This window comes from Geospiza fortis, unplaced genomic scaffold (genome assembly GCF_000277835.1).
Source record: "Geospiza fortis unplaced genomic scaffold, GeoFor_1.0 scaffold186, whole genome shotgun sequence".
Classification (NCBI taxonomy): Eukaryota; Metazoa; Chordata; class Aves; order Passeriformes; family Thraupidae; genus Geospiza; species Geospiza fortis.
The window spans coordinates 5,393,638-5,411,002 of record NW_005054331.1 but is presented as its reverse complement, the minus strand read 5'-3'; the positions used below and the strand labels follow the sequence as shown (position 1 = coordinate 5,411,002).

The window sequence follows — 17,365 nt, the reverse complement described above, 5'->3', positions numbered from 1 at the left end:
AGTTCTTGCAGAGAGTTGGCCATGCTTTCCAGCATGCTTTGTGGTTCTGTGTTGTTCAGATTTTTCCATTTTCCAGGATATCTCAGGCTTCTTATTTACCCGGACAGCTAGCTACAAATTGTGATGAACTTGTCTGATGGAACTGTTGCACTCAAAATCCTTTAACACACAAGGCAAAGGGAAGGAGCAGATTTTGATTTGCTGAAGTACAAGTGCTCACAGCTAAAACTGAATATAACTACAGTTGCCCTTGAATACATATGTAGATAGATACTAAGTACTTACTGAAATGGAAGAAAGCAATCTCTGCATTTATGCATTGAGAACTAATATATTGTTGGTTTTTTTTAATTCTAGCCCTAATTTTTTCTACTTTAATTCTTTATCTGTATAATGGGTGTTAAATTGCCACCTTGCTTTGATGGAGTCTTATAAAATACATTAAATCATTTTTTTGGAGCTGTCTAATATTAATTCAATGAATGTCTAAAAAAAGTCTGAAGAAAGTGAGTCATTCTTACTGGTGAGGTCTTCAATGGGAAGCTATATATAAGACATGGACCCACACAGAGAATGACAAAGGCTAAAAGAAGAAATATCAGCTGCCTTATTTTCCAAATACAATCCATCCTCTTGTACTGAATTCTTGGATTATTCAGAAATATAATTATAGTGTGTGTTTGGTGCCATGTGGGATATGTAACCTGGGGTGAAGGGTAGTTAGCCAATGTTGAACAATCTGCAGTCTGGTATTTTGTAGCTTCATGACATTCCTATAATGTGTAGTGGGGATTAGTAACTCCTGTTTTGTCTGTTTTATTCATCAAAGTGACTGTTCCTTTTAGGAAGGTGTACTGAAATCTAGAAATTATATCAAGTGACATCACAGTGTCCCACAATCTTGTCTCACCAGATCAGGAGCATACTGTTGTATTGTGCAATTTGTTGATAGCACTGGTCTGTTTGGATCAAATACTACAAGGTGTGAGGGACGAGGGAAACTCACAAGTGTTTGCCAAACTATCAGGAGCAGTTTTTTTACTGCAAAGAAAAATTAAATTAGAAAAATCCAGCTCATGGAGCAATGTGTAAAGTGTCAGTAAACCACTTGTCTTGAGTTAGGATAGGAGGAGGCGCCAAAGGATCCCTAGTTATTTGTCAAATGTAGTAACCTTGTATAGAAAGGGATTGGTGGAAACACTCATCACAATAGCATCAGGAAGAGGGGTGCCAGAAAGGGTGGACTGGCTTACATGAAGGTTTCCTTGTGACTGAGGGAATGAGGTATTAGAGTTCCAGATTAATGGACTTTGACAGTCAATATCCCAACACCTTGAAAATCAGCTGTGTAGCAATGTTGCAGAATCCTTCCATAGTGTTTTGCAGCTGAATTAGTCTGTGTGCAGTTAACATTATCCTAAGAGTATATCAAGCTGTCCCCTCATTAGTTTTGAACACATTTATTCAGATTTTTAAGAAAATGCAGTACATTGTGAGAAGTATAATCAGCCCCTTGGACAAAAAGCAGAAGTTCACCTTTTTTTCAAAATACTGTTTGCTAGTCAAGATGGAGGGCTATGTCAAGGTGCTAGGACTATGTGTATGAAACCAATATGTGGCTGTAGGTTTCACAGCCAGTACTTGCTTCAGATGAACACAAGTTACATATCTCGTTTCTTTGAACAAGCTTCTTTAGATGGGGGGATTTTTTTTCCTTATATTCACTGGTAATAAGAGATTATGTCAGCCATTAGATATACAACTAATTTATGGACTGGTGTGAAAATGACATCTTGTGTGAGTATTTGTAGCTTCAAACTACTCAGGTATCAGTAGAAAACACAGAACTATTGTAGTCTAATTACTGCTTTTGTGTTGCATCTGAGATAAACAATACAAGAATATTTGCAAAAGAGTGAAAAAGAGAATGTGTACAGAAAGAAAGGTCACAATATTAGAACCATTTCTTAAAATATGTGAGCTGGGAATAAGTTGCACAGGAAAAAAGAAGAAGACATGGAGGAAAAAAGCAGACAGAAAATAGGCAACTTGCTATCTGGCTTACACAACCAGAAATCTGATTTTGCATTTGTTTATTTTTTGGATGTGCTTGTTTATTTTTAGGTTTTGGAATTATGAATGTTATTGTTCAATGACAAGATACTTAAAATTTGTGGGCAAACTATTTTGAAGCCTGTGGTAGTTAATATTTTATTTGAGATCCAGTCAACAGCTGCAAAGTGCTAGCCACTTTTTTTTTAATAGGTTTTGTGTGACACTTGCTACATTATCCCTGACATAGCTAGACCATGCTACATGAAATGACTCTGTGTAAGATTAGAAATATGTAGTCAGGAATTGAAAAAGAAATACAAAGAAATGTAGTGAATCAGTCCAGAGTGCATTTACTATCAGTGGCTACCCAGTTGTTTTCCAAAATGGAGCCTTTTCTGTTTAGATAAGGTTAGCATACATGGAATGTGTTTCTCTCATTCTTTGGGCTCATTCATCAAGTTGAAAGGCATTTTGAGCAACATGAAAATTGTCCTGCCCATGACAGGAATTAGATGATGTTTGAAGATTCCTTCTGACCCAAACCAGTCTGTGATTATGATTCTGTTAGAATCATTTAGTTTGGAAAAAACTCTTAGGATCATCAGGTACAAGCATTACCCTAACACTTCCAAGTCCACTGCTAAATGATGTTCCTAAGTGCCACATCCATGTGTCTTCTAAATGCCTCCAGGGATTGTGACTCAACCACTTCCTTGGGCATTCTGTTCTTGACAACCCTTCCAATAAAGGAATTTTTCTTCATATACAACCTAAACCTCCCCTGGTGCAAGTTGAGACCATTTCCTCTTGTGCCATTGCTTGTAACACAGAAGAGACTGACTCCCACCCAGCTGCAGCCTCCTTTCAGGTGGTTGTAGAAAGCAATAAGGTCCCCCTGGAGCAACTTTTTGTCCAGGCTGAACACTCCCAACTCCCTCCGCTGCCCTTCATCAGATTTGTGCTCCCTTCCTCAGCTCCACTGCCCTTCTCTGGACTGCCTTCAGCACCTCAGAGTCTTTCCTGTAATGAAGGGCCCAGAACTGGAGACAGGATTTGAGGTGCGGCCAAGTATGAGGCATTGATTCTGAAATATCCTTTCTTCCATGATCTATAAAAGTTTGGATCTGCCCTCATAACACAGTTTGGAAGGGTGTGCTTTTTACTTCTATTCTTGTGGAATATATCTTCCCAAAGTTAATTTGTAAGAAAGATAGTCTGTGTTTCTGTTATCTCTGCAACACATGAAGAAAAAAAAGAAAAAGAGCTTTGCAGTGCACCCATGTTTTGCTGCAGTCTAGAAAAGGCATGGTAAATCAGTTTCCTCAAAATGATAAAGAGCTGCTGGATCTCATGTATCCCTTCAAATTTATGGTAGATTTTTATTTAGGAAAATCAGGTCTTCCTTCTGCTGGGTATATATAGATGTATCTATATCACTCAGCCACTGGTGTAGCTAAATGCCCATGTGCTTAACTTTAAATTAGCCAAAAGATGAGAGTGAAAAAAACAATGTGCATTAGGTAAACTATTGATATATTTTCCTTTTCCGGGCAGTTTTGGCCAACAGCAGAAACACTGAACCAATGAGTTAGGGAGACCTTTGATCTCACTTGGTGTGGTCATACTGATGCTTCTGAACTGCATGACCAATTTAGATTATCTGCAGTGCTTCTGAGGAGCAGGATCTGCTTGCTGCTGAACATAGGTTTTATGGAGCAAACCAGTCATTGCCGAAGCTGCTGCATGGGAAGTGAAGCATATCCTAAGGTGTTGCAGCAGTCCGTGCGTGATGCCCAGGATGACCAGTGGAACAACAATCAGTCCTCCTTGGTGGGAATATTGGCATGCCTCTCCCCACTGCTTCCTGGAGAACAATAGCCCTGTGTAGTGGCACAAGGCGCTGGGATGGCACCGCAGCGATCCGCTGGTTGCCGTGGTGACGGGAGTGGGCCCGCAAAGCCAGCCTCCTGGCTGCTGAGTTGGAAGGGATAAGAAAAACACAGCCCACTTCCCATGTGAAACGAATTACAAGAACAAGCAAAGGAAGAAAAGAAAAATGTCAACCCAACCCTTAATCAAATGTTCTCTTATTTTTAGAAGGGGTTTGAAAAAAATGGAGACCATCTCAGCTTACCTCTTGGGCCTCAGGGATTTGGCTAGTAATACCTCTGTACATACTGTGGAAATAAATCACAGGGGTTTGTATAAGAAAAATCACATGTAAAAGGTATTTGTGTGCAATGGGAGATGAGAAAACCTTATTCTATCCTGCTATCCTTTGTGCTTGCCTTAGCAAATGAAATCTGTAAGAATATGTTAAAATGATTCTCAATCTAATAACTATATTTGGCAGAGAAATGAGAAATACACTAATTTTTAGCTAGAAAAAGGTAGCATATTCCAGTTTCTTATTATCTCACAATATCTCTTACCTTTTAACCTTACTGCACAGCTGCATATCAAAAGCAACATGGTGGACTGTGAAATACATTTAAACATAGCAAATCAGTGGTGTGTAGAAAACACCATTCATTTTCCAGCATTTCTCATTCTTGGGAGCTGCTTCATATTTTATTATATTTAGTAATATTAAACAAACCAGCATTTTCAGTCAACCTAACAACCTCCAGTTACTAGCAGCTAGGTCCTGAAAATGATTTGGGCACCTGACAGTTCAGAGGTGCCTCCATTTCACAGCACACAGTGCACTGAAAAAACAGCCAAGTCAGGCCTCCAAGACTGTGATAAAAACACAGTGAGTTGCAGTGATTTGTGAGCATCATGATGTTTGGCTGTAGAGTTCCTGTTCCTGGGAGTAGGATGTCTACTACTGAATAGGCAAACAAGACCCTGCTTAACTTAACAGGAGGAGAAAGGCAAGGTGAAAAAGAGTGTGCAATGCTAAGCAGAGGAAGCCAGTGAGATGCTTCGAAGCAGGAGTTATACCTGAGAGTTTTGCTTCCACTTGCATCCCTGCATTAGATGCTATTTGAAAGCTGGAATTCCTGTCCTGCTCCCTGGATCTTGACATGTGAATCAACCCTTTGGATAGGGACAACTGCTTCATTGTTCTTTCAAACTGAAATACAAGCATAAGTCTGTAGCTTAGAAGTTAGGATACTTGGATGAAAGAAAGTAATGAATTTTTAGCTTTTTTTCTGCCTTTTCTTTTTTTTTTTTTTTTTTGGCAGTCACTAGATATAAACCAGAAATATTTCTAGAAACAGCACAAGAAGATTGATTTACCACAACCAGCTGTCACTGGTCTAAAGGATGATATTCTTTCTGACTTACTGACTAAACCTCACAGCAATTTAGTTTCAGCCGGACCAATGAGCAATTCCTTCTCAACCCCAGAGTTGTTCCCTTTCCTGATAGTTGTTGCATAGTTTCCTTTGTTTTTAGGAAATTTGAGTGTGAGAAATACAGGTAAATCTGATCTCCTACCTTCTGCATGAATAGGTAACAGGTGGGTTGTTCTATGAGAAAGAAAGCTAAAGCCATTCTTCCTCCTTTTGACACATTTTAAGAAAGAGCAGCAGCCAGTTCATGTGGTGCTCCTGTTTCTGCCTTGGGCATGCTCTGAGACTTCCTACCAGATCAAGCCCTGATGACATTTCAGAGGCCCTACTTTCTAGACTCCCACAAAGGATTGATGGGGTTTCCTAGCTGCTCTGTCTGCTCTGAACTGGGAACTTGAACACCAGGGAGCCCAGAGGCAAAGGCACCAGTGTGAGCAGGGTTCAGTTGCAGGCAGGAGGTGAACAAGTGCTTGAAAATGTCAGTCATAACTTTAGGGTGTAAGTATGTGAAAACTTACATATTTTGTTGGGAATGTTTTCCTTGCTGCTATTTGACAGGCCACTTCTGGCAATGACCTATTTTTAAGGTGTGGATCCTGCCTGGAATTTTAGTATCTTTGACTCTGCATTTTGTGCTCTCTGGGGTGATTTGGGTGGCTGACATTTTAAAACATATCAATATGGTTGATAAAAATATGGGGAAGGAAATACTTGTATGGGACAGTCTGAGAGGTGAACTGAGTTTTTTATATTTCATAGAATTACAGAATTGCAGAATTATAAAATATGTTGGGTTGGAAGAGGCATAGTTCATCTCCAGGCTGAACAACCCTATCTCTCTCAGGCTAGTTTAAGAGAAGAGATATTCCAGCCCTGTGATCATATTCATGACCTTCCTCAGGACTATAGGTTCATGTCATTCTTTGCTGAGGGTTTCAGAGCTGGATGCAGCACACAAGGTGGGATCTCACAACAGTGGAGTAGAAGGACAGAATCACCTTGCTTGACCTGAGGGCCACAGTTCTTTTGATTCAGCCCAGGATATGGTTGGCTTTATGGGCTCTGAGTGCACATTGCCCAGTCATGTCAATCAAACCCTTCTCCTCAAGGCTGCTCTCAATCCATTCTCTGCCCAGCCTGTATTTGTGCTTGGGATTTCCCTGACCCACATTCAGGGCCTTGCCCTTGGCCTTGTTGAATTTCATGAGGCTCCCATGAGCCCACATCCCAAGCCTGTCAATGTCTCTCTGGATGGCATCCCTGTCCTCGGTGTCAGCAGAATTGGCGACAAACTTGCCGAGGGCACGCTCAATCCTGCTGTCCATGGTGCTGAAAAAGATCTTAAACAGTGCCAGTCCCAGCACCCTGGGAGACTGGGTCCCTGAGGAGACCACTCGTCCCTGCTCTCCACTTGGACATCGAGCCATTGACCACAACTCTGAATGCAGCCATCCAGCCAATTCTTTACCCACTGAGACACCCACTGAGAGGCACATCTGTGAAGTCTATGCTTCCTCAGCTTAGAGACAAGGCTGTTGTGTGGGACAGTGTCAAATGCTTTGCACAATCCAGGTGGAGAACATCAATTGTCCCTCCCTTATCCACCAGTGCTGTAACCACATTGCAGAAGGCCACCAAATTTGTTTGCTCTTAGTGAAGGCATGTTGGCTGGCAGCAATCAGCACCAAATTTTATTACAAAAGTTAATTTGTTATTTGATTATCACCTCCTTATTTATTACAATACCACAGTGCTAGCTGGTTAAAACTCCATGTTACATGCAGAGTCAGTTTTCAACATTTTTCGTAGGTCTGAAAATATCTTTGCCCCTTCCAGCACTCCACAGCCTTACACACTTACTGGAGAAAGGAATATTTTTCTGAGACTTTAGAAGTCTCTTAATTAGCTCACAGTAATATTGATTTTTAAAGTGGGTCCTTTGAGAAATTTAGCATCCAAGCTAAGCAGCATTTATAGCAAGTAATCTGAATAATGGTACAATAAAGACTCTCTGGAATTTTCATTACTCAAATGAAGTGAAATTATCTTCACAATATACATTCAAGACATTAAGATGTAATTTAGGTAAGTATTAATAATTATATTATTGAATTGTTATGACTAAATAGGTAGAGTTGGGTCCACAGCATTAGTAATTAAGTGGGCCAAGTGTGACATCAGAGGTAATTTTTTCAATTGCCACCTTATCTGTGCAGCTAATTTGTGTGTGACAATTGTGTTGCTTGTAATGAATCAGTGCTACAAGGAGGAGGGATAAAAATAGCAGAAATTCTTCCTACAAGGATCCTTGTCCCAGCTATCCATGTTGGTTAATTACCACTACTCTTTAATTAACTATTCCTGTTGTGTGAAAGGTCTGTGGCTGTATGATCATTTGAATGTCAATATTTGAAAAGCTTTGGATGGCACTGGTTGCTTCAGGTTCATTTCTGGAAGAGCTGAATGTGAACCAGAGAGAGATCTTTAAAGCTTAAGTCATGTGGGCCTCAGGTCTGTAGAGACTCCTTTTTAAACTGACCCTGCTTAAATTAGCACTTTTTATGCAGGTTGCAAATTTGTACACACGAGTGCTATCACCCCACCCTTATCTTTGAGTGAAATGGCCTTTTTTTAGTGAACATTTCAGTAGTAGCTTGTTTTTACTTCCTGATTAAATGGCACTGACATGGAAAACTCTCAGTTTTCTCTGGTTTTGTGGGTTTTTTAATTGCTAAGAAAGTCATAAATGTAAAGACTGGAAATAGAGCAAGGTAAGGATTGAGAATGAGTATCAGTAGTTTTACGGCAAATTCATTTTGGAAGAATGTTATCAAATGATTATTTTGCAACCTGCTTGGTCCTTTCTTCTGAACATATTTTATAATCAATCTCTTTCTCCCAAGACAAAATTCCCTGCTTCTGCAGGGGATTTTTCTAACAAAATCTTGTGAGGTTTTTAGATTAAATATTGTCTGCAGTATCTTAAGGAGTCTGAAATCTTTCTGACCTGAAAGTACAAGTTGAGCATTTATCTCTGTAATCATTCTTACAGATCTTGTTTTCATGTTAACAGTGGAAATACTAGTGAGAGGCAACCTTTTCACTTATAATGAAGCTTGCTAAATTCTGGTCATTTGCCAGTTCTTGTTTGGAAATTAAATATGTGACACATTGCCTGAAATTTTTGCACTAATAAGAAGCAATGCTCGTTACTGAACCCTACATTTCTCTAGTCCTTTCTTGCAAGTCTCTAAGAAATAAATTCTTTTATCTTGCGGGAAAATCGTGTTGTGTTGAAAAAACCTTTTGGCTTATGATTTAGCTTATGAAAAAGAAAAGTTATTCAGTGTGTTTTTAATTATATTGTGAGATTTTTAATTATATTAATTATAAAGTTATTCAGTGTGTTTTTAATTATATTGTGAGATGTCTTTAATTTGTTCGCAGCAGACAACAGTTTAGATGTCCAGTATTTCAAGAGGATGCAGTTTGGAAGGATATTAGAGTTAGGTGGGTGAGAAACAAAGCAATTCCAACTGAGGAGGCTTGTTTGAGTGAGCTGTTGAGGATGTGTTTTATATCCGTCCTTATTCCCTTGCCAGTTATGCATCTGGGATTGCAGAAAGTAAGAAAGAATAGAGCTTTTTGGTGCTGTTAATCTGAGTTTGAGTCTGCTCTCTTTGACTTCAGTCTCCAACCATGTGTAATGGAAGAACATGCCCATCTGCTCCTGCCCTGCTCCCACCTCTCGTATCTGAGTGACAGGAATAATGGCACTCTCAGATACTCCAGCTAAGTGTACAACCCAGCAGATTTCCTTTTCTGTGCCAGGCCATATTTCCAGCAGCTCTGTAAGCCAAGGTATGAGGCCTGTTGCCCAGCTCCACTGAAACGCTTCAGCTGTGCTCCTGCAGCGCCCGGTCTCAGTCCATCAGGGTGAGGCTCAGTGCAGTACACTTTGGTAGAGACATTGGCAAGGCACTTCAAACACCACCAGACCTTGTCTGCCATACACTTACACCATGATCCTACCCACTGCTGCATGCTGGATGCCCCCTGTACCAGCTCCTCAGAGTCTCTTCTGATCTCATTATTTTGATGATGCAGCAGATTACTACATGATGACTGGGAGGGGACAAAGGAGAGTGTAAAGTGCTCCCTGCACATTGGGAGTGATGCAAGCACCTTTGCTGCCCCATCAGCCCTGTAGTTACTTCAGAAGTCATCCTTCCCTTACCCACACCAATCCTGTTGTTTGTCAAACCAGTTTCCAGTACATCAGGAACATAAAACATTACCAGAAGTTTTTGTTACCTTGTTGTTACCTTGTAGCACTTGATATCTCCAGCTGACCTAGGTTTCAATAATGGCTGCGCAGCAAATGACGTTGACTCAATCTGTTGTGTCGAAGCAGCCACTCTTACACAGCTTTAGGTACCTGAATTACTACTTTCCCTCCTCTGCTGACACAGAAGAACACCAAAAGAACCAATTAAGCTGGCATTGCCAGGTTAAAGCTAAAAGTCCCCCAAATCTTCTATTTCTTATGTAAGTCGTTTTCCTTTGCAGGGGAGAAAGAAAATTTTAAATTCAAAGTCAATTTGTTCTTTCTTTTTTCAGTAATTTTGTTCCCCACAGCTCATCTCTTCCAACTTCAGTGGTTGAATTTCCAGAGAAGTCTAGTGATACATCTGCCAACTATTTTAAAGCTTCTGTACCATTTTACTTAGGTGACAGAACCAGACATTAGAATTTTTCATGATAGTTCCCAGCACAAAAAATATGTGAAGGAAGATTAAAAACATAGGTACAAAAGGAGGAATGTGAAACATACAGTCATGCCTGCCATTCTAATATGTTGTTCAATATTTTATTATCTTATGGGGCACATCTTCAGCATTCTTCTGTTTCTGCAAATAGTAGAATGCATATGGGTGCTTAGGTCTAATCCAGAATTTCTGGGAATGACTGTATTTAGGTGGAGAATGCAAGAGGTGATTTTGTATTGAACAACCCATATAAATGCCAGTGACATCTTTATCTCATAATGTATCATTATGCATTTTGTTCCGAACTCATTTATAGGAACTATCTCAGAATTTGGCAAAATTTCTGGGTTTTTAAAATTATGTTGTTTTTCATATGCCTCCAGTCTCCCACATGCAGTTTTTCCTTCACTCTTGAGCCCAACTGTTCTGTGAAACTACTGCCTTCTTGCTCAGGAGATGAGCTTCCTGTGTGTGCTTACAGGGAAAAAGATGATGATCCTGGGAGCTGTGCAGAACTACAAATCTGGGGGGTTGAGGGTTTCAGATGCCCTCTTTCCTAACTGGAACTTCAGAAGCAGGATCTTTCCAGTTCATTAGACTATTGTGCATTAATAAGACAGGAATTTTAACACTGTACACTGAAGTGAATGAGATCTGAATCTGTCCTTGTATAAGCATTTTTTGTTGTGGGTTTTTGTTTTTTTTTTTGGCTTTAATTCTAAGAAGTTTTCCTTCCAACTAAGTTTTCCTATAGACTTAAGAATCTACAGTATCACAAAGTCTCAAAGTTTTCACTACAGAAAGCATAAAGCTCAATAGAGATTGCTCAGCCCTATTTCCTGTTATAAAGATCTGTTTTACACATAAGCATATAAAAGTCAAATCTTTTACTCAAATTCTCTAGGTGTCTACTAGGATAATTTATTTTTGGTGAATATTTCAACTAATGTAGCCCAACTATTTTTAAGGATGAAATAATGTGACAAGACATTCTTGCATTCATATTCATTTTAATTACCTTTACCATGTCACCTCTAAAGTTAATTGAGGTTACATTTAGTCCAGCTTATAATAGATGGAAGCTAAGAGCAGGGAAAGAATTTCTCCCCTTGTAGCAGAAGGAAGGTAGGTTTTCTTCACTCTTGATGTAGGAACCTATGGAAAGAGACTGGAAGAGCACAAGAGGAATAATCAGGTAAAAATAATCAGGGAATAGGATTAAGGGAGCAATGTGAGCAGATACTTGGGAAATAGGACTGTGAGGGATAGGCTGTTTCTTTCTCTTCACAGGTATTTCTGCAAATCAAACAGCAGTTTTTTACTGCCATGAGTTTATTCCTCTATGCTAAGCAGTAGTGGATTATACGGAGTATCTAAATTCCCCTGGTTTGCTCTTGTGGAAAGATGAAAAGTTTTTTAGTTCCATGGCAGAAGACAATAAAATCAGTTTTACGGGAGGGATGAGTGTCTGCTACTGTTGATACTTAACGTTGACACAGGAAAGCTCTAAAACCTGAGCACATTCAAAGACAAGGTTGTTGCCTTATTGAGGCAACATGAGTTCCAGGCTTTCCTGAGTTTTAATTATTTGCTTTTGTAACCTTGACATATTTTAAAAAAATACATTCAGTAACACATAAGGAAAAAACAATAGCAAAGAATTAATAAAATAATGCTTTCTCTGTGATGCAGCAACTACATGCAAATATTTTTCCTGTGCCTGTTAGTTTAATTGAGTTTTAAACATTGTAATATTTGAAGCTGTGTGCCAAGGTTACTGGCACCAGTAAACAGTGATGAGTACACCGTGATTGTGTGTAAACATCATGCAGTAATGAAGGTGAAATCTAAAAAACTGTTAAATGAAGTGAAAGCAGTAGCTGCAAACAAAATAGATGCATTTATTAAAATGAATGGAGATGTATAGCCTTTGTTTTGGACTGGATCCTCAGTTGGCTCAGTTCCCTTAAATCCATTTATGCTAGCTATTTCCAGCCACTGGAGTATCCAGCCCAAAATGGATGGCTTTTTTCAAGAGTTTTTTCTGTAAGTCTACAGCCTCCTTTTGGTTACTTAAAAGAGAAAGGCAGAAAGAGGAAATTGTATTTTTAATGTGTTTACTGGGGTGGTGAAAGGGGTATTACCCCCACCCAATCACTATCACTGGTTGCACAGCCCATGCTGCAGGCACTTTCATATCAGGTGCTCTACTTAAGCTGGCATCATTGCACAGCTTCTCCTGGTAGAGCAGGTTTCTGCCTGCCCTGTTCTGAATGCTGCACACAGATTGTTTTAGGGTATGATTTGCAGATTTGTAGTCTTAAACCATACCACTTACTGTAAAGTATAGTTTAAAATATAATAGCTTTGCAAAGTTTCCTCGATAGCCTTAGAAAGACACCACCTAGATTTTGCAGGGTACTCTGTGGAGTAGCACTTGAGAATCCTCAGGGGTACACCTGTAAATTAATCGGTCCATCTGAAAAGAGTGAAGATTTCGCCGCTGAATAGAGTGAAGTCTTCCATATTCCAGGGTGATTTTTGAAAGGAATCCATGCTGCTTTGGGACAGGAGATTTTATTTTCAGAAAGAAGTAACATCCTTCATTAAGCCCTGACTCAGCAAAGCATTTAAGCGTGTTCTGTTATGTGCCTATTTGCTTTTTATTTTGCCACTTCTTAAGAGCTGTGCTAAGTCAGAAGCAGCAAGCCAAATGGAAAGCTAGAGATGAAGTTTTCATGGATTTGCTCACATAACGCCTATTTAGTGCTCAAATTAAATGAGTACAAGTAAGAATTCTTGCTTCTAGTCAATTAGTGTTACGAGACTCCAACAGGGGTGAGAGATCAGGACAGGTCATCGGTTTTTTTGGGTTTTGTTTTCAACTGTAATACTTAGAAACTTTTTAAAAACAAAATGTATTTTTAAAAAGTTGAGATTTTTCTCTGAAATGATAAGCTCAAAAAAGAATACAAAATTGCCAGCTATTCCAACTTGATCCTTGTCTTCAATTCCCCTTTTGAGCCACTCTCATGCCTCCAATGATTCCTTCAATAGTCACTGGCAACTCTTTAGATCATTGAGCTTCAAATGCTGGAGTTACTAGGTGGTGTCAGACTCCTTGAATTTAGGAATTGTATTTTCCTGTTTGTGTAGCTCCTACTGCTAGCAACTCCTATGAAGAGATGCTTGAATTGTGGAGGTATATTTCATGAACTTTTCTGGGCAATTATTTTGTGTATTATTTGAACAGATGGTCTTTTTCAGCTATTTGAATGTTTGGAACTATTTGACCTGCCCACGAGCCGGAAGATAAAAGCAGTGACAAGTAAAGTTAGGATTGAACTGGTACAGTTAAATGGGGGATGGGGACTACATAGCTTGTTGGTACCAGTCCCTTTCTTCATCATTTTACTGTCAATGAACTAAATAATTGTATCCTTATCCACTCTCCTCATCTTATTCTGTGTTGGTTTTTTTCAATCTGGAGAGAAATTAACATCATAAATAGATAGGTGCAGTAGGAGGTGAATTGAAAAAATGGAGAGTTTCTGAGCAATTCTGTAGTCATGTCCTTGGTTCCAAATGAAAGAACAATCACATCTGGTATTTGGCTTGAGTGAGAGCTACAATTTCTCCACCAGCAGTGCTGCCAGCAGTGTAGCAACAGTCCACGGGTTCAAGCACCTGCCACCATATTTTGTTATCGTGAAAATTAATTCAATCATCAGTAATTTATTATTCTTGTCACATGCTATAAGTTAAGCAAAGTGTTCTCTTTTAAATGTGACAGAAGGGCCTGTTTCAGGGTATTGAGGGCATCTGTTAAGCTTTTAATTTTTATTCCACTTTTTTCCCCCATTTTTAGGGAAGCAACGTGATGGAGGACCAGGATCTCCTGGAAATAGGAATCCTTAACTCTGGGCACAGACAGAGAATACTCCAAGCAATCCAGCTTCTCCCAAAGGTATAGTTTCTGTTATTATGTGAGAGAGGGAACTAACCCCTGCAGTATTCACATTATTTAAAACACTTTTTTGAATGGAGATAGATGTAACTCTACTGGTTATGTAGACACATTTTTTGCGTATGCAAATATGGCATAAAATAATGTCAATTCATTGGACTCCTTTAGCATAGATGTAGTTGACAAAGCAAAGAAAAGTAAAATCTGTAATTTGACTTGATGGCTGTTTAGAATGAATTTTAATTCCTTTTGGCCTTTCAGCCTATTTATAGACTGCCATTACATATGTGTAAATAAGGCTGTCCATGAATCCCAGAATGCGTTTCTTACCATAGGAGTTGCCCAGGAAATACTTTGCCCCTTATATAAGTACTCTTAAAAGCATTGGAGGAAAGATTGTTTTCCTAATACCTGCCTTTTGTGTGAGATACAGAGACTTCCTGCAGGCTGCATATTTAATTTTCTGCTATATATATGAATTTTGCTTCTCAGCTGCAGACAGAAAAGCTTGCAGCCATTTTCCCAATCATTTTTAGTGCTAGCCAATTTAAAATCTAGATTTTAAAATCAGTGATAGAATATTCTGCATACCAGAATGTATCACTGGAGGCTTCTACTACCATTCCAAACTAGAGATAGTGGAACTAGCACAAAAAATTACTACTTTGATTTGGAAAATTTTAAAAGGAGAATGAATGACGAATAGCAGACACCAGTAGGGCTCAGAAGGCTGTCATATGTGATGCTGATACTTCGTGCAAAATACTAAGGTAGGAATAAAATCAAGTGTGAAGTGCACTGACTGTTCTGGTAGCAGCATGTCAGAAGTAATCAAGGTAAATAGAGATTTAGAAGAATGACAAGAGTTATTAAAGGATTTTTCAGTTTAGATCATGAAGCAGAAATGGTTGTAAAAGGCTTTTTGATGCATCAAGGCTTCCTGGATGGATGACTTGTAAGAAAGAGCAGAAAGGCTTCTTTTGTATGGGAAAATCAGCAGTTGTGAAGCAATTTCTGTGTCTGGAGGTGTTAGTCAATCCATATATACTGCAGTGTGAGTCTGCACATGGAAACACCAAGGATCACTAAAAAGAACAATTTTCCACGTACCATATTAGACAAATGAGATAAATGGTACAAGAAGTAGGGTATTAAAAGTAGCATTTGAGGAATTAAAAAAATTTGTAATCTTTAGCTGAGCTCGTAGCTGATGATATCTTTATACTGTTTCTCATGTTTCTCAGAGAGATCATCTTTCATGTGGTTTTGTTAACATTCTTCACAACTATTGTTAATATATCATCATGTTAGTGCTGTCTGCCCTCAGTGGCTGGTGTTTATGAAAACATTGCTAATATTGTCTGCTTTTGGAGAGTTTACTAATGCTGAGAGCAGATTCTGTTATAAAGCTACAACTTCAGTCCTTTTAACATCTGCTTGATGTGAGACAGGATCGAGATCTAGAGGTACTCTTGAAACCAGTTGAGAACAGGATGGTTATGCAGTTACCCAGAAGAATTCTGTACCAAAGAGAGTTAAGTAACACAGGATGGCTTGAAGCATGTGCTGAATAATGGTGAGATGGTTTTTAGCTTTTTCCCTGTTGCTCAAAAAGGCAGTCCCTAAGGACCACATTTTAACTTGTCTTTGATGCAAGGATGTTACACCAAATCAAATGCAGTTGCAAGCTGAAGCTATGCATCATGTTTCTCCACATAAATGACTCAGCAAGGTAAGGGAGCTTACACAGTAAAAACACATAATTTCCTATATAAACTGAGTTCTTTTGAAGGCAGGTTATAGAGCCCAAAAATTAGGATCATGGGAAGTTTTATCTAATGTAACACACCCTTGTTGTATTCACAACAGCTTGCTAAATACATAAAACACTTTCATATCCTGCAACAAACCATTAAGCATTGCTGTATGTCTATTTGTGTGTTGATAAGTTCAGCTCTGTCATCCTGCATTCAAAATAGTGCATGCCATCTAAATATATTAAGACCTCAAACCATAATTGGAGTCTCACTAATTTGAATCTCATTAGATAAAAATTCTGTTAGTTTGTTTGTTTTGAACATGTACCTCTTTTCTGTTCCTCATTTAATTTAAAACTCAACAACTCCATGCGTTTTTAACTTAATGACATTGCTGATGATGTTATTTTTAGTTGTACTAATAATGTTTCCTGTCTTGAGATACTTTTTACCTCGTATTTTGAGGTGGAGGTTAAATGCTTTAAAAAACACCTATCAAACAACACTTTCTTAAAGCCCCAGGCAACACTGAGTAAGTTAAAAGGGTAAAAATCAAGCAACAAATCTATCATCAATGTTTTAAAATACCTTTTTAAAAATCTCTTTTTGTTGTTCTGATACATATTCATCTCTGCAGCCTGGAAATGCAGCAGGTATTTAGTAGCTGAAATTTTTTACTCAACTGCTTCCTTCCTGAAGAGTGATGAATTTCTAGATATCAAACGCCAGTATCCTTATTAGGAACCATTCTCTGGAGCTTGAATTGGTTTTAAATAGACAAAACAATACCCACATTTTGGCCAAATATAGATTAATTAAGCATTGTGGTCTCTTATGCAGGTATAAAAGGGTATGTTTACCTGGATTTCTCAAAATGTTTTCCCATTATATTCTGTATTTGAGAAGAACATTTCATAAGAGGAAAAAATAGTATGTTCACCAGTACGTAGGTAGGGTTGAAACCTTTGAGACAGAATGCTTCTTTCCAAATACTCTTTATTTTTGTTGGATTAGAGCTTGTAGCTCTAATTCTTGTCTTGTACCAACATAATTTAAATTTCTCAAGTTTCACCTTAATATTAACTAGAGCACTTTATGGCTTATTTTAATAATATAAGGTTAAGACAGTCTGGTAGAAATATCATTTGCAAAATTAATTCTTGAAATGGAATCATTTTATACATTACATCAGTCTTAAAGCAAATTTCATAGGAGAGTTTATTGCATTTAAGACTTTTGTATGAAAAAATGAAATCAATAAATTTTCAGAGGAAGATTTTATATGCTTTATTGAAAGGAAATTCAGATATGTTGAGAAGTGGAGATAACATATAAAAGGATACTGAAGCTGCAAATACCTTGAGAAAAAAATTAATACTGAGAAATGAATTTTGTGCAGTGTATGCTTAATTGACTAAGGAAGTAATAACAGTCATGGCATAAAATTTTAGTCACACTTAGGTTACATAGAAACCCTAAGGAGCATTGGCCAGCTATTTCAACATCCCAAACCTA

At 38.4% G+C, this 17,365-nt stretch overlaps 1 protein-coding gene across 6 annotated transcripts in view; it reads left to right on the top strand.

The window, feature by feature from the left end:
• Window positions 1-17,365, top strand: part of ANKS1B (ankyrin repeat and sterile alpha motif domain containing 1B) — a 409,286-nt gene that overhangs the window by 230,328 nt on the left and 161,593 nt on the right. For all 6 annotated transcript variants that reach the window (XM_031057572.1, XM_031057571.1, XM_031057573.1 and 3 more), the window contains one exon: window positions 13,995-14,093. In XM_031057572.1, the coding sequence (XP_030913432.1) occupies window positions 13,995-14,093 (99 nt within the window). The remainder of the gene's footprint in view (window positions 1-13,994; window positions 14,094-17,365) is intronic.